Genomic DNA, 24,874 nt, shown 5'->3' with positions numbered 1-24,874 from the left:
TTCAATTTATAAGAGACAAAAAAGAGTTGCGTTTGGTTGCCGAAGTTAAGAACCTGGGTAAAAACGGTATTTTCCTAAGAACGCGGTTTTGGATAATAAAAACAAAGCCATTGAATTCGACGAAAAAGACGATGATACCTGCAAACAGTCGTCACATGCAAAGCCATCCATTGCAAAGAGGAGGTTCGACAGCGAAAAAAAGACGACTTTGGATCAGAACCCGAATCATCAGAACATCAGGCGTTGAATTGAACAAACAAAGTCCAATGCGAAAAAGAGTTGATTTAACAAAAAAAAGAGGCTTAGTACTAACATGTTGAATCAATCTGACAAAGCGTTCGACAAAAAAGTGTGTATGATCAAAATCGTTGAGTCATCGGCCTCTTAGTCAATCCGCCCCACTGTTTTTTCAAATGATATTCGAGTCGTGTCGGTAGGAATGTATGTGACAGACCGACGAAACACAAAAAAATCTGTATCACTAATGTCAAATTCAAAATCCATGGAATCCGAGCAAACAAATATAGATAAACAACTGTGAACGAGAAGAAGATAAACACATATGAATATGATATGGCCGGAACTGAGTGCCCAAAAAACACCAATATCAACCAAAAAACGCATGTGTGTTCTCCTCTCTCCAGTACACAGAAGAAAAAATTGTTCATAAAATAAAACTCAGCATAAATTTCATTTACTTGCTTATGTTTTTATACTTGGGTTGGTTGGTTGGATGAATTGGTTATTTTGCTATTTTGGCACATATAAAAAAAAGCGCGAGCTCATGTATGTGAGTAGCTTCGTTGAGTTTCGATCAAATTGTGTACGGCATTGTGGAAAATGTATGAAGCACAGCAGAAAAAAAATTCAACGTAACGTCGATTTGATTCACGAAAAGAGTTTTTGGGCTTCCGGTGTATATTGCTGCTGTTTTTTTTTTTGCGCTGTTCGCTCTCTACTCTGGGTTCACTCAAATTTTTGGCGTTGTGTATGAGTCAACATGCGTTACCGTAACGTGTGTATCGATGCCGAACATTGAATATTTCGAACTTAGTTGCAAAGAGAAAAAAAACAGTTGTCTGTTTTTTTTCTACTTCTTTTAGTTTGTTTGATCGTTTTCACTTGCGATTGATTTCAAAACCACTCGAAAATTGGTTTAAAATATTTTTTTTCAATAAAATCACAATTGAGCTTCGACGGGCTAAATAAAAACTACTTAAAATTTACTATCACCCAAATGCTTTGACGCGTTTTAAAAAAAACTGCAACGACCGAACTTATCAGAAACTAATTAGAGGAACCAAGTTGTAGCACAATCGTCATTGAAGACCGATTCAGTAAAGTTTTTTTCTCAGTTTGTCTTTGGCGTTATGAAGAACGTTTCATGTTGGTTTGCATTTTTTGTCCGTACTCGCCTCACTTCAATGTCATTAAAAATAGAAAAAAAGTGTTTTCGAACTTAAAAAAACCGATTTCGTTGGATGCTTTTCCAGAAAATGTTCACTTCAACCAAAGCGCCGATCGACAGATCAACACTGATCAATAACAATTGGAGCAAACACCAACGCACAACTAAGTCGACTGTTGGATTATTTGCATTTTTGCACCGACTCAATACCGAACATTACATAAAATCTCATCGAAAAACCCGAATGACCGACAAAGAGAATACCAACAAATGCTTCTTTTTTTGTTTCTGTTGCGGCTGTTGATGTTGTTGTTGTAATTCGAAATTGTTTCGGTTGTTGTTTTGGTCCGAATTTCTTCACAACATACACTCACAAATTGCACGTACAGTAGAAGAGTTTTAAAATATCGTTCGAACCGAAAACAAAACAAAATACTGTAGCGTATTTCACTTCTAAAGTAGGTAACAACAATGAAGGAGAAAAAAACAACGAAAAAATTATTAACACAAGACAGCAATGATCGAGGTAGAAACTGGAGAAGGGCTGTTTGGATTTCTCTTATGACAAATTGTATGGAAACGAGAAGCAAAAATTGTCGGAATAAAAAACACTTCGTTTTGTGTTGGATGTTCGTTGGTTCCAGCACCAAAATAAACAGACAACTGAATTGATAGACTGAGTGAAAGATTTTTTAAATACTTGGCGCGCTCGAGCGAGAGTACTGTGCACGCCACAAACACTAACTCACACGGCAACGACGACGGCGGCAGCGCGCACATACAGCGGAAAAGCAACAAGCGATCAACGGTGTAGTACATTGTGAGCGCATGAGATAGTGTGTGAGAGAGCAATGTGATCATAGAGTAAGTACACACAGAATTCTCCCACTCTCTGTGTGCTTTCCGCAACTGTTGCTTCCTCACTCGTTCGGCTAACAGCTGCTGCGATTCAATCTATTGCAAATAAAAACCGAAATTGTTTCATTGCGATCCGCAAATGACATGCGAAACGTAACTGGTGGTTTGACAAAACCAAAAGCCCAAGATCAATTCTGCGAATTCTAGTTAAAGTTTAATAAAATTCGACGCCTCGAGAAAAAAAAGCGCCGAACAAATTCACCGCCGCAAGTGTGATTAAATCAGTGATTGTGGTTAGGCTCCTGTGCGCACACGGGCTCATTGTTTCATTTTCAAAATAATCATTCATTATTCGCACACACTGTATCCACATTTTTTTCCGCCGTCGTCACGGCTTTGAGCAAACTCTATTGAGCTTTCAAACTGACTAACAAGCATATGACGTTTCGCATGGTTGTTGTACGTCGATGGTGTTTTTTTTTGTCTTGCTAAAGGTAAATGTCACGAACACAGCAAAATACAATAGATCGACACCAAATGGGCGGCTGTCAATGCAATTGTTTTACGATGGTGACAAATGAATGCAATCACCCACTAATGCTTATGATGAGCAACAGAAACAAAAAATTATAGAGTATACGGCACGGTACGCGCCCACAAACCAAACAAATTGTTCGTTATATCATTAATTTGTTGTTTCTCCTGGAAATCGGTGTGTCGTCATTGTTTTACATTTGCAACACATTGTACACGCTTCGCTTATCCTACGTACCATAAATTATCGGTCGGAAAGTATAAATCGCAACATCTCCATCGTAATCTTGATTAAACAATTTGCCCCAAACAACACAAACAATCGAGCATTTTTCTTTGATTCGACATTTATGTTTATTGCCGGAGCCGTTTATTTTCGCACAATTAATTTACACTAATGGCAAATATTGTTATCTAATTGAGTCGTTTAACACTTGGTTAGCGTTTATGATTATTGACGCCGCATTTCTTTGGAAACGGGAACATTTTCACATTTATGGCGGATTATACTCCGATTTCGTCCTCTTTGCCCCTTTGTCAGTTATGGTGTTTTTTGGATTTTATCGAATATCTTCTCTCTCTCTCTCTTTCTCTCTCTTTGAAATGTATTCGAATCTTTCATTTTCTCGTTCCTTTTCTTCTTATTTTTTAATTGCTTTTCTCTTTCTATATTTTTCTGGTTCAATCTTTTTCCATTCCTATTTCACTTCCTCCCTCTTACTCTCATTTTTAGCTTCTCTCACTCACTCTTATGTCCTCTTTACCTCCCTCCCTCATTAATACATTTCATCTAACTCCACTCACTCACTCTCGTTCCGATTTTCCTTTTTTCCCAAAAAAAAGAATCAAACTCTTCAAACAAAGTCAAGTTGGCAACACTGTTGTGCAATCCAAAAAAGCACCAAATTCTTGCGAATTAAGCAAGCTGTATCAAATCGGAAATACCCGACTTGGTAGTCGATTCTGAAAAATGCATGCTGTCAAGGCGAAACGAGTCCACCAGAGCGGTATTTCAGGTAAATCATTTGTTCACACTCCGTTTGTCGTGTGGAATTTTGATTAAATTGCGCGTTAATTCAAATTCACATGTGAATCTGAATTAAAAACGGAAGCGATAATATACAGAGATTGGACAGTTGACAATACGGTTCCGCTGTGGATTCTATCGAAAAAATAATTTGCGAAGGAAATTCCAATTGGAACCGCAATAGATTTGAAAGAATTCAAACGAAGCAGCTCGTATTCCTGTCGTGATCGCAATCGGACATCACAATATTGTTTCTCACACTGTTTAAACTTTCCGCCTTTCTCTCTCTCTCTCTCTCTCTCTCACTTGCTTTGTTATTCATAGCCAACGTCTGTTTAACGGATCCTTATCTCTGAAAGAACTTTTGCAAAATTGTACAAAACGAAGAAATCCGCAACAAAACAATTGACGCGCGTGGTTTGTATGCAAATGGGACACGTGTGCCTAGTTTTTTTTTATCAAGTTCATACAACGAAATTGATGTTGTGGAATACACGACGTGCATCGCTATGCGTTTTCGTCCCGACACTTTTCCTGATTTCGTGCCGACGATCCAATCGCCGATAATATAATTTTTTGGATCACTTCCGACACAACAAACCCAAATTGACCAATTTGATTGGAATGTTGTTATTATTTCACTTTTATTTTCAAAAAATATTCTTTTTTCAAAGAGAAAAAATCAAGAAATTTTAAATGGCTTCTTTTTCTGGCTGCGCTTCTTCTCAGCCTCGGCTAATTAATCATAATTGTTATGGAATTTAAAAATTTGAATACCAGAATTTTTCACACCAAACGACAAAAAGCAACCGACAACAAAAATTACCACTTAAAATTCCATACATGCAAAACAAGTGCCTTTTTTTCGCACAGTTCAACGAATTCATGATAAATAGGTAATAATTTTGAATGCGCTAAACAGAACCGAGATCTCAGATGTTTTACGCCAAAAAATTGTTTTTGCTGATGTTTTTTGGCCATTGGAATGTTGAAAGAGTTGAAAATATTCGTTTAGTTGATGCTTTGTAAATTCTTCCTAATAACGAAGGAATTTATTCAGAATTTAATTAAATTTGTTTCATTCGATTCGGCAGGTGGTTCTATATATATCCGACAAATTTATCAGGTGGATTCCTGACCATTGGTCTAGATATAGGGATGAAAACTTTGAACCTGGAGGCGATTTTTCATCTCGAAGAGTCTTTTATTCTCTATCAAAGACGAAATATTTCATTTATCCAAAGAATCTAACTTCAGAGTCAAACTCTTTATTTGATGGTCCAAATTTGTGTTTGTTTTCAAAATTTCGCTGTTCTTTCGGGAGAAAATGAAAAAAAGGTAGGTATTCAGAATGGAAGAATCGATTCAAATTGGTCTAAAATGACTTTTTTTTAAAAATAATTCTGCAAAGCAAACAAAAAATAGACAAAAATTACCAACCAAACAATGATGAAAGAAAGAAAAATTAGTCATCAGTTTTGAGATTATGTCATTAAATTTGACCTTGTAAACCATGGACCAATTTGAAGAGGTATATTCTGCAATTTTGGCAGCCAATACATCCAAGACATTTAGTGGTAAGCGATGTATTGAGTTAATCATTCCAAACTTTGGAATCCAAAGTGGAACGGATTTTTTTGGTGCGGAAAAATTTCGTAGACTTTTTTGATGGCTCTCAATCATGGATGAATCATCAATCGTCATCAATGATGATGAAATAGAAATTCTTCGAAAAATGGATTCCAAAATTTTGCGCTCAACTTGAATTGAAGAAAGTTAGCAAACCTTCTCAAATCGAGTTGAAATCATTTAAAATCGATACAAATTAACCATTTGGCAAAATTACGAGAAGAATATCGAAAGATTCCCATTTTATCCTAAATGACAATGCTATGAAGTTAAATTTCAAACATTTCTCCGATTTCATCATACAATCCGACAAAAAATTATTGCTATCTAAAACAAGTCAAAAACCGGCGTTTGAAAAAAGCTTAAATAAGATTAGCATTCCTCGCGGCTCTAATTTCCAAATAGTTGTGGTCGTTCATAAATGAAATTCATATCACAACAATGCTATGATAAACTTTCATAAAACGCGAAAAAAAACACCCAAAAAAACTCCGTTGGCATAATTCGTAAATGAGATAAAAAAAATTCCATATTCAAGACAAAGTGTCTAAAAATCTCTTGTGACATCGATTTAAATGCGAGCGGAGGCAAAAACCAAAGCAAAAAATCCAATTGCATCAACTATAGCTGTTGTACTGTAACATATAGTACGAGGTTACATCAGATGACAGTGAAATAATGCATGTCGATTAGAGTATTGTGTTGTAGCCAAGTCAAAGTCGGTAAAACTTTGATGGATGAATTAGAAAGCTTTGCAAATAGTAGAGATTCAGGCGTTTTTCTCTGCAAATTTTGTGTGTTCAACGTAATTTTTTTCTTGTGGGAGAATTGGAAAACGAGTTGATTTCCGTTGTGCGCAAATAGCGTTTTGTTGAGATAAAATGACGAATAGATTATGTAAGCAGTAGTGTAATAAATGCTAAATTTTCTCTTTCTTCTCCTTATCTTGCCTGAACAAGTGAAGAAAATCGATGAAAATGGCATCAAATCTCGGCGTAACATAAAACTCTGTGTCTATTTTCGACTTAAACACAAAGCAAATGGGCCAATCGATTTCTGTGTGTGTTTTTTCACTTTCAGTCACCAGAATCGAGGCCAAGAACGATTGGATATTTTTGTGTGTTTTTCTTTTCGTATACGATTTCATCTAACGACAGCTTTTGGCAAATTTTCTCACAGCCAAATGGCTGTGGTATTTGCGGCCGCAACGTGTTTACACGCGCGCACACACACATAGACAAGTTGACCTTCATTTTTGTTTTGCTTTCTACGTTTACTCTCGCATCGTGATCTCAAAAACACAGGGAAACTAAATGCAAAGCGAAAAAAAAACTGTTCTTCCGCCCTCGATCGGCGTACATTAAAAAAGATGAGAATTGCATTTGGAAGTAAGTGAACAAAAACATGGATTTATTCAACGAATCAATAGAGAAACTATCGATAATAATTGACGAATAAATTTGGCGTTGAGTGAATTTCCACACGATAAATGCCCATTTGAATTTTAAATGAATTGCGCGACTCGAGCGCTCGCCCGATACAAATGTCAAGTAAAACAGAAACGCGCGTTCGGTTCATTCGCATACAAACGAACACCGCGTTTGTTGTTGTTTTTGATTCGTGTGCGTTCTGAAGTTAGCGCTGAGCTAAACAATGTTATCAAATTAATATATGGCCTTATTTTAAAGGCGGAAAGCTACTGACTGACTAACACCGCTCGGTGTGTCGAGGAAGTGGATTTTGTCGCACACATCCAGATCAATTTTTTGTGGTCTCTTTTTAATATTTTTTATAGATTGTACCGACAGACCCCAACAGATACGGTTTACAAACCCGTAACTTTTTTCGATAAAAAGTATTTTTTAAGTCAATTTTCAAGTATCTCAACCAAGTGTCTGGTGTTTATTATCGGCATTTTTCATAGAATTGCTATTTTAGCGTAGTTTTCTTTATTTCGTTTCGAATGGACCGGCTCAACCAGTATTTATTGTTCAGGCCATAAAATTGTGAATATTTACGACCCTCAAGCGAATCATGGGAGCCGTCTTGTACAAAACGAGCGAGAATCAAACATTCCTTGAGCTCTCGTTCGTTCGTGCATTGAATATCAAGCCTGTAAACAGGATCAAAATGGATGTTGACATAAATTAAGAAAAAAATCGTCACGCACAGCTGTTTTATTCAAACAATCGATTATCGATTGTATCGTTCACAGCGTACCTGCCTTTTCGGTTCGACAAGTGGCTTTTTCCGTTTCTGTCTCAAAACTGGCTCGCCATGTCGCCACGGCAGAAATTTTAGTCCAATGACTTGACGGCGCAAAGGTCACAATGAAAAGACAAAACAAGGAGCTTTAAGCGAAATCACAATGAAGAAGAAAAAAAAGTAGGGATTTTTTTTTTCAAAATTAGCACGCTCCCTCTAGTTTTGCCATTTTTTCACATTCATTCCATGTTTGCAAATAAAAGTTTCGTCAATCATATTATACAAGTTTTTGCCAATAAAAAAAAACTCGCTTTCGATCGTAAATCGTTCGCGATTGATGTCTTTGGAAATTTCACCGATTATGCGTATGATCATTAGTGCATTTCAAATGGAAACAATATTGTACAGAAAAATAGAACCAGTCCGAGAGAGTCGCGATGAACTTTTGCGATATAAATCGCACTGTAACTGCTATCACGTGGCTTAATAAAATGTTTCATGATATGATTATGTGCCACAAAATACAATAAAACAGAGCGAAGCAATTATAAATGATCGATCATAAAAAAAAGCAAGCGAACTGAAATAAAAGAAGCAGCAACATTACGCTGAACAAGCATAATGAGTGTATATGAATATGGATATTGTAGTATATTAATATGGCGGCGCTGATGTGTGTACAACACAACCAATGAACGACGTTTTAAAAGTGGGTGTGTGTCTCTAGCATTTGCACAAATGAACCGGAGTTGTTTTCTTTAAATTAAATTTCGCATTCGATCGAAACCAATACTAGCGACGCGACTAGGCGAATGACAAAAACCTGAATGTATCATTCGAAACAAGTTGGACGAGTGTTGTTGCTGTTTCGGCCTGTATTAACAAATTGCTCAGGTGATAAATGCTTGTGCTTGTTGTTGCGTTCTTTTTTTTTTAACGAAAAACAACAATAACACTGCAGTGTGACGATAAGAAATGATATTGTTGTGTATTAAATATAGTATAACATATTTCGAATCCACTTGAATTAGGTGAAGTGAAGCAGCACACGCTTCATATTATCAATTTCGGTAGTTCATCGCTAATATCAGCTGTTTAAACACACTTTGTCTCATACCATATCCATGGGTTCGATTGAATTGTACACTTTTGGTCTTTTTCAAGTTTTCTGCTCTGTTAACTATGGACAAAGAGTTTCAGTCAGAGTTTTTGAGCTCAGTATTAGTCTATGTTTCTATCAGTCTCTATCTTTCTCCATTTGTCTCTCTCTCTCTCTGTGTGTGTGTGTGTGTCTCTCTCTGTCTCTCTTTCTCAGTCTCTCTCATTCGACTTCATTATATCTAATTCTATCTCAGTCCCTATCTATCATATCTAACGTCTCTCTTGGTCCTATTTTATCTCCCACAGTCTCTTTCAGGTGTACTGTCCTCTGTTTTTTTCACGCTCTATCACTCATTCTCTCCATTTTCCTCTCTTTCCTTTTCTCTTTTTCTTCCTCTCTTCCTCTCCCTCACACTATCTCTCCCTCTATCGCTCTTCTGTTCTAGCTTTTTTTCGCATGATTTACGCATTATGAAATGTAAATAAGTGCCAAAATGGGTTCTCTAATTAACTGACGTCGTGTAACTGACAATCTAATCGCAAATATGCGATCACCATTTATATGGTGATATATATCTACCCATCTGATTCTATCCAAATTGTTCCCGTAAAAAAACAACAAATTTCAGCCTCGTGCAAAAAATGACAGCTTTCAAATTGATCTAATTTAGACTATATTGTTTTAATACGCCTAAGAAATGAAATCCATATATTCATTTCATTGGGTTAAAGCGTATCAAAAACGGTTGATATATTCTTGTTATTCTCTCTCTCTCTCTCAGCTCGCACGCAAAAACGGGTCTTCAATTGAATTTCCTGTGTATGAATGTGCACGCCATTTGTTTCTCACTCCACTTGAACTAATTGAAAACTCATCGCACCGCCATTGTTCATTATCTACTCAACATTCATTTAGATTTAACTAATTCGACTTTGATTTTTAAGTTCACAAAGAACAAACGAACAAACTGAGCCATAAGAGCGCTAGTGATTGACTTTATCGTGTAAACAGAGCTAATCAAGTGGTCAATCGATTAGCGACACACTCCATGACGGTTTTTTTTGTTATGGGTATGGAAAATTTATGGTATGCAATTGTCTTGTTAGCACTTGCAAAAACTGGCTACGAACAATATTTGACAAATGTGTCATTTCAATCGATTGACAGAGAGCCGGATGCTTAACCATTTTGCCGAATCATTTCACGGAAGGAAGAATTTATTTCAGAAGGTTTTTGGCGCAGAACCCAACAACAGAATAACATTAAATGCGCGACCATTGATGACGGCATCTCAACGAGTAAATAAAAAAACGATGAAAAGCAAAGAAGAAGAAAAAAATATCAACAATTAGATAAACAACGAATATGAGCCACGCGCGCTCCGTTATGAACTTTGGAGTGTATGGGTTGTGCTAGTCGATTATTTTCGATTCGGTTTACATACGAGATTTATTCGAGATTTCGCCGATTTTGGCCGAATTTGGCCGAATTTGGATGAAAGAATGAAGCTCCCCCACCATTCAACACCATGTACCCACCATTCAACATCGTGACTAGGCAAATGTATACAACAAGCAATGTTTGCTGTTTACGCACATTTTTGATATCATTTACATGTCACCCAACAAAAATTTGTATTGTAAATTGTATTCGAATTGCGAAAGGATCGTTGCTGACGTTTTAGAGAAACACATGTGTGAGAGAAGGAAAGGCATGCCGCCAACTTTTGTTGCGACTTTTGTGCAGTCATTTGACCGCACTTTTAATTGCTGAAGTGTCGCCAGCCAACCACTGACCCCAACTAACCACCTCGATTGGGCGACTCATACAAAATCGAAATGAGTCGTATTAACGGCACGAGATATGGGCACATGTTCTCAATTAAACTCCAAATGAAAAAACAACAACTCAAGAATTATCCACGCTGATCAAGTGTGACATCAAATGCTTGGATGGCTCGCATGTACCAGAATTTATGTTTCGTCGAATAAATGGCAAAAAGAAAAAATCACAGTGAGTAATGCACTAGCACACTCCCCTTTGCCATATATTCGATGAAACGAATACCTCGTTCAAGCCTCTAAAACTCACTCCCATACTAAGCTATAACATTCGTCTCCATCCACAAAATCATGATGCAGAACTTGTCAATTTAAAAGGAAATGATGCACAAATGCAACGCAACAAAAACCAATAAAAGAAATCACGCAAACAAATTGTAAACAAATAAAATAAACAACCGTCGAATATTCTAATTAAACGGCGTCTAATTAACAACCAATCTGAACCAATCGAATTGATGGAAAAAGCAATCAAATCGCATAGGAAATAAAACAAATAAAATCGAAACACATTTATGTGCAAATTTCTGTTGTCGCGATAATATTTTACATATAAAAATGTTTAAAATGAATTTTATTGACATTGACACGATTGGAACTTTCCGAAGTCAGGCGAGCTGAGAAGAAGAGCTTTTTTGTGTGTCAAACGAGACGCACTGTCAGACAACGGTTGTCGGCATCCGATCGCTATCGCAATAGTTCCAAGTTCAACGAAAAAATCTGCCGTCTGGACGTTACGCCCGGTTATTGGGACAAAAATTTTGTTTACGGAGATTTTTTTTTTGTTGCTTTCTTTTCAGTTTATTTCTGTTTTTTTTTTCAACTTCTTTCAGTTTCTTCATATTTTTATCTTGTCTATTTTTTCAAACTTCTTCCGACATGCAATTTTTTTAATTAGTTTTTCACAGTCGGTCGAAAAATGCATTTCATCTATTTTGTAGATAAGACGATGGGATTGTTTTCAAACTATCATTGTATTTTGTAGATTTTTTTAAATGGTTTGATTTCTGAACATTTAAACCATTGCTTTTTAAGTTCGTATCAAGTGTTTCACTCATTCAATGAACTTCATTCATTCACGAACATTTGCTTTTTGTTTTCAAAATTTGCGGTTAATTTTTCGAATCGCAAATCCATTTTCACATTTGCTCTTATTGTTCATCCATAACTGTCTATAGCTCATGTGAAAAAATATTGACTACCATCAATTCCAAAGAACTGTGAACAAATTCAATCAAGTTGGCCAGATTAGATTGTTTATGGTAGTAAATAGTAAGTATACTTGAATAGTTGAGGCCACTTACAGCCCTAAGATTTTGATTTCCTTATTTTCTATCGAAAACAAGAACTTTTTGCCAATTTTCAGCCAATTCCAGGACGGTCGATCCAATTCTTAACTGATTTGCTGTGGAATGGTCGATATATTGATGTTATACTGATTTAAATTCGAATCATTCGTACTATAGTACATAGTTTATTTATTATTTATAAATATTGGCAAAACATGTCAAATTTTCTATTTTCTAAACTATTTTTTCTCTAGTTACTCAAAAGTTCGTATGGAGACACTTTCTCCGAGAAAAGAGATTGAGCGACTGAAATCAATTCAAAAAATCTCACAAATGAATTTCCCAATTCTTCAACTGATTGGCTCATTCTCGTTTGGCAAAAAGTCCTCAGTTTGCCTGAATCATTCATGCCATCAGAAAAGGCTTTTTCTTTGGATTCCAATAGAAATTAATCTTTATTAAATAATCTTCCGAAGAGACTAAACTAGAAACTTTTAATGAAATTGACTATGAAATTGTCAACAAAAGACATCTTCGAACTCGATATTCGATTTCCATGAGTGAGTTAGTAACTCCCTGAGTTACTCATTTATTTAGTCATAAAAGTAACTTCATTCAAAAAAGTAAAGAAAGAAAAAAGAGCAAATAGATTTCCATGTCGAAATCCCATTCAATGGATATGCTACATTGCAAAATGTTCAGAGTCGTTACAAATTTTGCATGGAGACTTTGAGCTAAGTTAAAAATCCCAAAAAGATCGTTATTAAAATTCATATCTGAACGTTGTGTCAACAAATAAAAACCAGTATCACAAGAGCAATATCGTATGGCGCAGAGTAAAGATTGGTGCTGACTCAACAATGGTAATGTATTAAGCTAGACAAAATGAAATCGTTGGACGCAATTTCTCATTGTTGTTGCATTGAAAAGTACTCGAAGTTATTCAGTTCAACAACGCGTGCCGTAGATAATAAAGAATATTTTATGTTTTCATTGAGTGAAATGGTTGTTGTTGGATTTCTTTTTTTCTGCGTAGCCTAACGACGATAATCAAAAGAGTATCGTGTAAAAGTAACGGCAAAAGAAAAAAAATGTATTTCAAGCACATTGAATTGCACCGTTAATTAAATATTGTTTGTTGAGTGAGTATGCGCGAGCGTCCTAAATTGTATTCCCTGACTCATCAATAAAATGTTGTCGCTTCTTTCAGTTGTCGCTTCTACTTTGTTTGTAGTTTCGAATCGAAACTAACAACAACATTATTTGGTGTTCATTAAAAAATATGTTGGTGTGAAGAAGACATATGGCGAGTAGCCATTGGCTATATTGCTAATGTAAATGTTCGAAAAGACGAAACGATATAAAAAAAGGACATTCAAATGTTGGCAACAACAAAAGTAAGCCTACACTAGCCTTAACACTTACGTTTCAAATCGAGTTTCTATCGCATCGCTTAAAATCTATTGATTGTACTCTATTTGGCCGAGCCAAACAGAGACAACCATATTTTTTTCTAATAACGAAAAAAATTGCTTGACAAAAAAAATTGCTTAACCAACAAAAAAAAAGCAAGAGAAATGACACTCACCTTGGTTCAAACAGTTCATTTGAATCAACAATTTCGTGAGCCATTTTGTGAACGGTTGATGCGGAGGTCCTCTTTCCCAGTATACGAACAGCTTTCAAAATCTGATTGGAGAGAATTATGACGGTTTTTCGGCGAACGGAAAACAATGAAAATCGGCTGGCCGGGCACTTTGTGGTTTTGTGCTGTGAGCTTGTTGAATTCCCTTTTGATTCGTTAACAATTAGCTGCTTCCGTCGGTTTGTACGGTATAAAATCGATTTATGTCTTTGGCAAAACTCACGAAACGAACACGAATCTATTTTGTGGTAATTTTTTTCACTCAATATTATGATGCAATGTACTGATAATATCTCTTGTCCTTAATTTTTCTCTCTCGATGAATCACGAAACAAAAATCTCTTTTTTTTTCTTTTCTTCTAGTGTGTATATCGAACGGCGATCGAACAAAAAATTGAAACGCCGACGATTCCACAAAAGTTTCAAAAATACGGTAAAATATGTGTCCAACGTATAAAAACGACGAGCGATTGGTTTTAAACAGGAATTGACACTTTTTAAACACGAAAATTTATCAAACACTTTTATTTTTAAATTCACAAACTAAAACGTTGTATAACAAAAACTTGGGCTGCAATTCAGATAAAAAGAAATTCACTGAATTGGTTTTACTTTTGGTTGAGAAGAGCGTTTGATGGTCTGGTCTGGTCACCGAAATTTCTAAGCACAGAATAAATTTAACGGCAACGTGTTCCAGCGATTTTATATGCAATCATCGGACGCGTTCAGTTGTATGTAAGTTTTTTTCTTTTTTGTCGTTCTCTCACTGCTTCGTGTCTCCCGTATTCGTTTACATTCGTTTATGATATAGAGAAAAGCTAGCCAGCGTCACGTCACGTTTGTCTTAGCTATATCCAAACTGATTGCGCTGGGCGTTCGTGTGCGTACGTACTATATGTGTGTGTGAATGTATGTAGCAATTGACGACGGTGTGTGATCCAAAGTTGAACAGCGACAACGACAACGACGATGAAAACGGTGGTGACGTTATGGAGAGAAGGTTTGCGGCGCGTTGAGAAATTACATCTATACATACGTATAATGTAGAATACCACGTATCGAGTGTACGGAGGAGAGAAGAGCGCGCGCGTGAGCCAGCACACAGCAACAGGCGAATGAACAAAAAAGACTACGATCACACTGCTTACTATTTGAACCTAGAATGACCGTAAACAAAACGACAAACAAAAAGAATGAATTAGAAATGTACGTTAAAGAGGAGATAAAAAAAATGCCTAATTACTATTATATACGTGAGGAATTGTGGCGATTGGAATCTTTCATATTGAGATCATTTCAATAAAAATCAATTGTATGCATTTACGTGCGCTATTGACGACGCTTTTCAAATGGTTGCCAATAAATTTTACACACATTTTTTGCGCAATCATTACAAAGTGATCGCGAACGCGAGCCCCGAGTGAACGCGCGCTCGTGTCATACATTTTATCTATGTCTTCCTTCCAATTTCTCTCCCTCTCTGACTTCTTCTTTGCTCTCTCTATCTCTCTTTCAGCCTTTCGATTGCAGATTTCGATTAATACTCAGGTAAATATTTCCTTCAAATCGGTGAATGGCTATAGTTTTTATTCATCGATATGAACGAATGAAGAGGATGAAAAATCAGATAAAATACACAGAAAAAAATGCCACACTTATTGTGTGTATTCGAAAATGAATGAAGAGAGGGAGACAGACAGACACACAGAGAGAAAAAAAAACAATTTTTTTGAACAGCATATTACTACGAATGCATAAACAAGTGTCATACAATCGATTTATTCGATCCAAAGTCGGCGGTCAGCGTCACCGAACCCAACGACGTACAGAAGAAGAAAGAAAAAACAATCGGTAACGAAGAGAAAAAAAAAACGCAACCGAACGGAATGATATCTCAGACATACGTTTCGGTGACAATAGCAACGAAACATAGATGGAAATTTACACCTTAACTTGTTTTTTTTGCCGACCAGGTGCGGGTTTTAACGACATGTTTAAAGCAACATACACGGATTTTTAGGCAAACCAGACCATTTGATAATTAAATGACATTTTCAGATAGTTTTTTTTTCTTGAATCTTCGATAATAATTCTTGAAATGTTTGATAAATGAACGGTGAACAATGAAATTTGACTGAAAATCAAGAGAAATCTTGACTCCATTTTTTATTTTGTTCCAGATGACGAACGAGAGATCCTGTGATCAATTTTATTTATAGAACAAAAAGAAGAAAAACATTGAACGCTCGTCTTTGGTACACAAATGGAAACGTCATTTCACAAGAATACGTCATTTTTCATCAGTCGACGTTGAATATTTTCATTACGACGTATACGATGGACAATGGCAATAAAAACAACCATTTCGTGTGGATGATGGAAAATGGTCTAATCTGAGAATTTCAAATTATGAACATCGTCATAACCAATCGTTTCGCTTTTTTTTCTTTTCCATTCTTTGAATAAATTGAACGATTTTATGAGCTGTCGAACGAACTTTGAAACATTAAAAATTACACGATATTTTAATGTTTTACACGATTCGTCATATAAATCCCATTTTGATTGTTATTATCGTGTAAAGTTTTACAGATATTTTTTAGTGTGCAGTTTGTTTGATGGGTTTGTTGAGAAAAATCCAAGAAATAATAGATTCGTTTATTCATTGATTCGTCGAATGCAAAATAATTGTTATTTGATTATAAGCAAAAAATAACAAAAACTAAAGCAGGGATTTGTCTCTCTCTCCCTCACTCTCTCTCTCTCTATCTTTCTCGCTCATCCCTCGCTCTATCTCACTCTCATTCACTCTATAATTTAAACATCGACCAGAATACGATGTAAATAGTGTAACCATTGTTTAAAACGAGACAAAAGTGATCGTGAACGAAAAGTCAATGTTTCTGTTCGTGATTTCAATCAACGCTTTTGCTTGTGATCAATCGCGATCAAGAGGACTTTCATTCATATTACAATGCTAGAAATACATTTTCGCTAAAATTCTTCAATTGATAAGAATTTCGCTTCTATTTTTACACCAAATGTTTGTATTGATCAATGAAACATCATCAATGTTCTTATCAATGAGAACTTGACAGGGAATTTTGATGTAAATTGACAAGAAATCTGAGTATATATTAATTTTTCGCAATAAATTCCCCCTTAAATGCAATTCCAGTAAAAGTCTGCGTCGAAGAACTTTGTACTTTGAAATTCTCACTGTTTGTATCGAAAAATGTATCTATTAGCTAATGAATAAGAAAATTAGAAATTTGCATTAGAATACTGTTGTGTTTATTACACTAGCACTGTTGTGTTAGTCTCCACGCTTCATTTCTTCAACGATCGTTCCATACAAAAAAAAAGAGTCGTCAACTTCACTCTCGAGAAGCAAAAAACAGCTGATGCAATCGAGCAAACAGTTTGGAGTATGAATTTTTGCAGGCGAGACAATGATGTTTTATGTAATCGGTCGTTGCTAAAATGTTCAATTCGAAAACAGTGTCTAAAAGAAGCGTTGTGAATTAAGATGATTTCTTATCATGCGACAAATAAATTGTCATTATCTTTATCAGAAAACAATGGTTTATTATTCTTTTTCCGTTCATTCGATTTGTAAGCACACTGAGTCATTCGAATTGAGGTGACAATTTTGATGTGTCAAGTGACATTTTCAGAGGCGAAAAAATTGTTATGGGAACGAGAACACGAGTCACAACGATATTTTGTGATAGAGAAGTTTTTACGCGCAATTCAGCCCGTTGGTGTTGTTTCTCATCGGTGAAGTTCTGATGTCGCTTCTTTTCAATGAAAATGGCAAAGCATTACGTATGTCTGCTGATTGTTTACACACATATGGTGTTGCGAATAGGATGAACAACAAAAACAACAGACCCGTGTCCGCAACACTCTGTGCAAGCACATGGAATTGTATGGCCATCGATCGCAGCGAACGCCATGGAGAGCTACAAACGAGCTCGACCAGTTCATCAAACAAATAGATTAAAATTTTTGAGGGGCTCGTCTAAATGACGTCACAGACTCACACACATTTGCGGCTCGAGCGCACGTAGCTACGTTACGCGAGTCGCGTACACGCATCACCCGGAGCATTCCTTTTGAATATGTGTGATTTAAAAGAAAATCTCTTGATAACCACGGTCGTGATTGACGGCTCGTTTTTTTTTGTCGTATGAAATGTTCGAAAATGAGCGACAAACAAAGCAATCTAGTTTGGAATTTGTGATCGAGGGACCTAGGTCGAACTCATTTGGTAATCTAATTGAACCACCAATTGCACTCGAAAAGGTCAACCAATTTATTATGCTTTCAAAAAAAAACCAAAACCTCGATTGGCCCGGACCGTCTCGCACAAATGCACGAAACCAACAACGACACACGTGCTGTGCCGTAGAGTTTTGTACAGTTTGATGATGTGTTTATATTGAGTTCCGTAATACGATACATATATAGGATTCGTCGAAAAGCGTTATCCGCAGACCGTTTCACACGATACACACCATGCATCAACATTGTGCGAGACTGTACAACGAATTCAAAGCGCACAACTCAAAATATCACAAGCGAGGCGACAACGACGACATTTCAAAAAAAAAATTCTGCTTTGTTTGCTCATTTTTCCACTCTTCACACAAAACTCACAGCGAACCACGGCGAGCGCTCTTCTTCTTCTCCGTTCGGCTTTCGATCCGAAAATCGTGACGTCACATCAATGGATTATTGTGAAATTTCACTGAGTCATCGCATGAGTATTCTGGTAATTTTGGATAATGCTTAGTATGACCGAATGCATTAACGATTATTATTGATCCGGATCTGAGACGAACTGGTGTGACTTTTTTCTTGGATTTTTCTCTAGAATTATGAATTGAGTAACCACTAGGGTGTTTTTACATGAATTTGATTGCAAAAATATGCAATAAGGACTTTGAATGGCTTAAGAAGAAGAAAAACTTGGGTGGCTTTCGATAAGAGTTCAGTTCTGGGTTTTGAAAATTTCTTACACTTCAGTTTGAATTCTGGAGTCGACTCAACGAGCTGAAAATATAGCATCGAGTTGAGAATGACTTGATTTTGTTCATAAATTGATTGATTGACTCTAGTCTTCCTCTCGAACTCAATTGAGACTAGAAATTGAAACGATAAATTGAGACGAGAAATTGAGTCGAAAAATTAGTATGGGAAATTGAGTTGAAAACTAAAGTATTGAGTTTACAAGAAAAATTTGAACGCAAAACTAAGAGAACTTGCTCTGGACTCAAAGTTGAATCCAAAACTGAAAATTGAGTTCCAAACTGAACAAGACTTCGTTGGGGCCCTAATAATTGCTCGAGAATTATTTGAAAAATTCACCTTGAAATCGCTTAAAAAAACCGAGCCCATTTGATTGAAATTGCATAAAAATGCGCGTTATAATCTCGAGCTAATGCTCATCAATGGCACTTGAATTGCAAATATTGTCCTCAATTTAAAAGTGTCATATCGCCATAATAACGAACTAATTATAAATTAATACCCACATTGAATAGTGTTTTTCCTCAAACGGTCTATTCTAATTGTAATTTTCCTTTGAGTGGCCTATCATTAACAATTTGTTTTGAAATTGTTTGTTTCAAAACAATGATGTTATCGTCTTAAAGAATCGAAATTGAGAATATTGTTCCAGTCAATTTAGTTCCTCAAGAATATTTCCCTTTTTGAATGGCGTCTTTCTTTTTTCTCTGTTGTTGAATCGCTTTGCAAAAAATGAATATTTGTGCAACGAATAAAATGATGTGGAACGAGTGCAAATGTGTCGCATCAGCGAAAAAGCACGTTTCAATGAAAATTTTGCGGTGTTCACAATTTTTTCTTATTTTCTCATAAAACAGAAGAAATCGGTGCAAAGTCATGTGTTATTCGTTGTTTTATGTGACTCCAAGAATCAGATTGTCTCAATGAAGCGTGTCGGTGCTGAGAAAATCACAAATTCATGCATAAGCGTTGCAAACGTGCCCGTGAATATGTGGATAATGTGTGTATTTCATTTGACATTGACACGTTGAACAAAACAGTTAAACGTTTAAATCAAGTGGAAACGAACGGCATGAAATTCGGTTAATTTCTTTCAATTTAGTTATTAGAACAAAAGAGGCGTGCAAAACGGCAAACAAATGGCTGACGGGTTTTGATGAGAATTGAAAAGGTCGGCAAAAGTGAGAGATTCAATTCGGTTGTTGAGAAGCGATTTTCAAATATCCGCCGCACGACGTTTTCCTGCTTGAAACAATCAACCCACGCAATGTGCGTATTAATGCCGAATGTAATGGGCCATGAATGACTTAATTTGGGTAATTGTTAATTTTCCATACGAGCGAAAATTCCGTTCAACGAGCCAAAATTCCGTTCCGTTTGACGTGTAGTCGTTTGGCATATTTTGCGCTCCCCCATCAAATCGTACGCAAATTCACTTTAGACTTTGATAACGCGAATTCCATTCTAAAAAATTCACTTCAATACGGCAAATATTGGGTGGATTGACGTAAGAGCCGATGTTAATGACCACACAAATCGTTGGGACAGTATTGCGTTAGAATACAAACGCATTCCAATTTTGCCCCGTGCATTTTCGACTGCGTCAGTTTCATCAAATCAGCAAAAAAAAAAATAATACGAGCGGCATGTGCAAAAGGGAAAAAATCCCGAGCAAGTTGTGGGAGTTTTATGGTGTCTATAGCTATGCATTCTATATAGAATTCGGTTCGACCTCAATACGAACTCTGATCACACACAGCAGCAAGCCGACAGCAACGACAACGACCACAATGACGCAGCACTCACCGACAAGCACTCCGTCCGTGTCTCTCTCGCTCACTCAGTAACCGTGTGAATCGAAATGTATGCAATTAAGTAACACATGCATTCGAATGTAGATAGTGACTGTTAATAACATTGCAAACTTTTTCAGAAAGCTACGCGCGACGACTGCTTCTTGCTCTATCTCGTTTACTCTATTGATGTGTCTATTTATCGGGTTTTTTTCCTCTATTTCTTTCTATTCTCTCCTTATTTCTATTTGTCTCTCTATCCCTCTGATTCTCTACCACTCTGTCACTCTGTCAATCTGCCTATCTGCCTCCCTGACTCTTGTCTCACTGTCCCTTTGTCTCCTTACCTATATTCTCTATCTTTCTCCCTCCACTTCTCTCTCTCTGTCTTTCTATCTCTGCATCTACACATTGTTTGACGCTTTCACGTAATTTCACGCTCTCGATCCGCTAAAAACAATCAACTTATGTAATTGAAAATCACATAATACACACAATACAATAACAGAGCAAAAAAACTGCACAACAAACCCAGCATCACTGTATGTGCAAAAATAATTCCATCGCATCTTCCGTGCATGTTGATTATCGAGGCATTTGTCATATAACCAAAGGTGCTTATTATTTAAAAATTCCATTGAGTCGCAAGCCGTTTCATATGCATACGAAATATATGAAAATACTCACAATTTTTTCGATTCAGTTTCAGAACGATATCTCGAGTCCTTTGCTAATTCCGTCAAAAGTGTTCTCCGTCAAATTGAATTAAAAAATCCAATGTGTGTCTCCAAATGTGTATTTGAAATAAATCCTTCGCATACTTCTAGTCACTCAAAAAAAAATTCACTTTCCCGAACAAAGAAAAACACGTTCTTCTACCGACTGGTCGCAAAAACACTTTGAATATAGAATGAAAAAAAAACTCACACACGATATCACAAGAACGAGAGAAAAAACAAACGTTTTGTACAGCCGAAACACACGTACAGCGAAAATCGTACGGCGAGAAACAGTGCTAATGAGAAAATTCTGATGAAAAATTCGCCACCGACAAAATAAAAAAAAGAGTAACAGCTGACTTCAAATGTGTGCTCTCGTTTGTTATTCTTATTATGACTGTTTCGTGTTTGTCCGTTGCCTTTTGATATCTTCGGAAATTTTCTTTCGTCGTACCAACCGCCAAATCACCAATGCCACAGTCTCGTGCTTGTTTCTAATAGAATATTTATTTAGTTTTTTGTTGTTTCGTTTTTCTTCGTATATGAGTTTAGTGTTGTTTTGATTATATGCTAGCTAGATATTTTTCCTATGGCTTCTCGTTGATGGTTTTTTGTTCGTAGTTATTATTTCTCCAATCTCGAAAAACAGATTCGTGCTCGTGTTGCAAATTACAGATGCATGAAATCAACTCTCATCAGAATGTTCAACTTTTTGAATAATGAACAATTTTCTCACAGAAAATTCTGAATGATTTTTGTAATATTTCCTTACTACACCACACAATTGATAACGTTTAATTCACTTGGATGGAAATTTTTTTTTTCACAATTTCATTGGAATTTACGTTGATAGAAAATGAACTGCTTAGGAAAGTGTTTGTTTGGTTTTTGTGTAATAAAACCAAAAAAAAAAATGTTTCATTGCTTGAATTCGAGCGCGTTTGTCGTGTGTTTATTCATTCAACGTGCTATTCATCATCGGTGTGTGTGTGTCTCTCTTTTTCTCTCTATCTCTCTCTCTCTGGTTGAGCGTGGAGCGGTTGCGATTCAGCCACCATGTGTGCGTTGCTTGTTAGGATAGTCCGCAGCGAATACAAACATATGTTTTTATTGCGGCGGCGTCATCACTGTCAAACACAACCGTTTTTTCGTTCCGTCTTTTATCACATTTGCGATTGTGTGCGTTCGGTTGTTGCACGTGTTCGTGTATGCGGAGCCCGTCGTCTATTTCGCACTTGTAAGTATGTCAAATGGATATAATCCGTATATATCGTATCGCAGCTTACGTAAAATATCTATCGCAGCCGTTGTCGTCGTCGCTGTCGCCGCTTTAGAACACCGCAACAATCGAAAGCGAAGAGAAAAAAACACCGAAACGTTTTTGACCTTTCTTATTCTGTCCACATTCACATTAAACCAGCTGTTTGTCGTGTATTATACCGTATGATTTTTATTGGAATCGAGATCTGTGACATGTGTAAGTGTCTGTGTGCGGCTGCCATCTTTCGACTCCAAGACGCCATAACACAACACTTTTTCGATATCGACGTTAAATCATCCTCCACGTGCCATCAATTCGCTGTGCTCGTCACATTCGATTTTCTCCGCACTCGAAACACAACAGCGCAATTTATTTCGGTTTATTTGTTCACGAATCATCCGTCGCAAACGCCGGAAATTATGTGATATTTATTTGTTTGCACTTTGTCATTATCAACATTGTTGATAACGCTTTTTCATTGACATCTATTCGAGAGTTGGATATGACTATGTGGTTGCATTTATGCAATAAATAAATCACTTTTTCGAAGTTTTCGTCAATCGGTGACGAACGCATTGCACCGAATCTAGCACAATGTTATGTCACACTACATTCATTCTTCTGATTCATTGGCACGTGAACACAGAAACCAACCAGATAATATGTACTAATGAACAGGCAATTAGATCGTTTTGCGGTGGGCTGGTATTTTTCAGTTCAGCTAGTCAAAGTGGTGCCACTAAAAAATCACTTTTTGGCATTCGCACAAACCACAATGGCCAAATGGGGTTTCTTGAATTTAAACAACTATTTTTAAACTATTTGATGAGTTTTCGACAAGCGACTTTTTTTTACATGCAATCATATTTTTGAATTACCTCTGATTTTTCTTGACGAAAAATAATATTTCGGATTTTTTTTTTCAAGGTCAGAATTTTTATTCTAGAAAATTACAATCAACAGATGATTTAAGAGAATTTATTTTATTGATTTTGTAGAAATTATAGGAAAAATGTGTTTAAACTTCAATGAAAATATTGAACTGCGTGAACAAATTTTAGAAATGTCTTATCAATTTTTGAATGATCGAATTGATTAATTGAAAGAAAAAAAATTGAAATCGATTTTGGGATAAACTTTATTTAAATCTGATCTAATTTTAAATTATTTTCAACAAATGTTACTATTAGATCAATTTTTTTTAAAATCATCATGAATAAGTCTTGAATAAAATGAAATTTTCCATACAACGCATGGATGATAATAATGAAAAATGATCAGCTAGAGAATGATGAAATTGTTTGCTCGTTTTAAATGGAAAACCAAATGGAATAAATGCCTAGCAAAATTCAATCATAATTTCATAATTTAATTCAAACTGAAAAAAAATAAAAAAAAATATTCAAGCGCTTAATAAACTTGCAATAGTAAAAAATACTCAGAACTTTTCTTACCTATTCAGGATTGATGATTTCTTTTAAATTTGGGATTTAAATTTTCGATAAAATCAGTAACAGTCGTATTAATACAATTTAAAAAAATTCGCCATAATATGACTTTCTGAAAAATTTCCAAAATTCGGGGTTTCTCCTTGGATTTTTTCTTCTTTAAACTTTTCTTTGCATTTTTTAAAATTGGAAACAGCAATTCATTTAAATTGACCTTTCCATTGAATGAAATAACAGCCATATTCTTCAGCTTGGCAAAAATGTATAACGAATTGCTAATTTGGCGGTTTGTAATCTGTCTTTTTGCATCGTATCTCAAAACAAAAATAGTGAATTTATGAAATGTTATTTGAAGTAAGATAGGAGAGCCTTAGGAGGATAGACAGAAACAAAATGTGATATTTTTGTTTTGAGAATATTCGAACATTCGTGAACAAAGAATAATACGAAGGTTCATCGTTCATAAATAGACAATAATAAGACTCAGAAATATTTTTCGTCCCATTTGTCTCCAAAAATTAAATGAAAAAAAAAATACAAATATTTCACCTCAAAAAAATTCATTTCAGCTATGATTTTTCTAAGAAAAACCGTTTTCTTCGTGTTTTTTCAAGTTCTTTTACATGGTTTTTCTTATTCAAATTTTCACTTAAATCCAGACCGAATGATGAAAATGAATAATTTTAAATTTTTGATGTAATTTCAATTAAGAAAGTGTTTTGTTCAAAATTTCATTTTGCGTTATTCCAAGAAAAAAAAAATTATGAAAGCCAAAACGGTATAACCAATCAAATTCGAATAAGAAAAGTAAGAAGAAACGTTGAAAGTACTCATTTTCAAGTGGGAATCGTTCAAAATAAATCTACTATGAGTAAATGACTTTTATTTAAATAACAGTTTTTTTTTCGTTTGATACAATGCGAATTAGTCGTTTCTGCATTGGAAAATTTTGAAATTTTTGGTGGAAAGTTGAAATAAATAGTATTAAATGTTCCATTTATGTTGAAAGTTGATTCTCATTGATTCTATCATTGAGTTCACAATAGAGCCTTTTAGTGATTGTTCTGTTACAGTGAATTGA

At 35.7% G+C, this 24,874-nt stretch overlaps 1 protein-coding gene across 6 annotated transcripts in view; it reads right to left on the bottom strand.

Moving 5' to 3' along the window:
- LOC129574375 (trehalase-like) overlaps positions 1–22,261 on the bottom strand; it is a 46,144-nt gene extending 23,883 nt beyond the window's left edge. For 3 of the 6 annotated variants that reach the window (XM_055456343.1, XM_055456345.1, XM_055456346.1), the window contains exons 1-2: positions 21,053–22,196; positions 13,482–14,695 (exon numbers count right to left, since the gene is read on the bottom strand). In XM_055456343.1, coding sequence (XP_055312318.1) covers positions 13,482–13,525 — 44 coding nt within the window. In that variant the 5' untranslated portion in view covers positions 13,526–14,695; positions 21,053–22,196. Of the gene's footprint in view, positions 1–698; positions 14,696–21,052 lie in introns of all 6 variants that reach the window. The other 3 variants (XM_055456344.1, XM_055456340.1, XM_055456342.1) reach the window with 3 other exon arrangements.
- Between the last annotated feature and the right edge of the window lie 2,613 nt (positions 22,262–24,874).

This window comes from Sitodiplosis mosellana, unplaced genomic scaffold (assembly GCF_009176505.1).
Source record: "Sitodiplosis mosellana isolate CC-2019 unplaced genomic scaffold, AAFC_SMos_1.0 Smas_scaffold_6162, whole genome shotgun sequence".
NCBI classification, from domain to species: Eukaryota; Metazoa; Arthropoda; class Insecta; order Diptera; family Cecidomyiidae; genus Sitodiplosis; species Sitodiplosis mosellana.
Note: the sequence above shows the minus strand (reverse complement) of the source record. Positions and strands in the feature narration are given on the sequence as shown.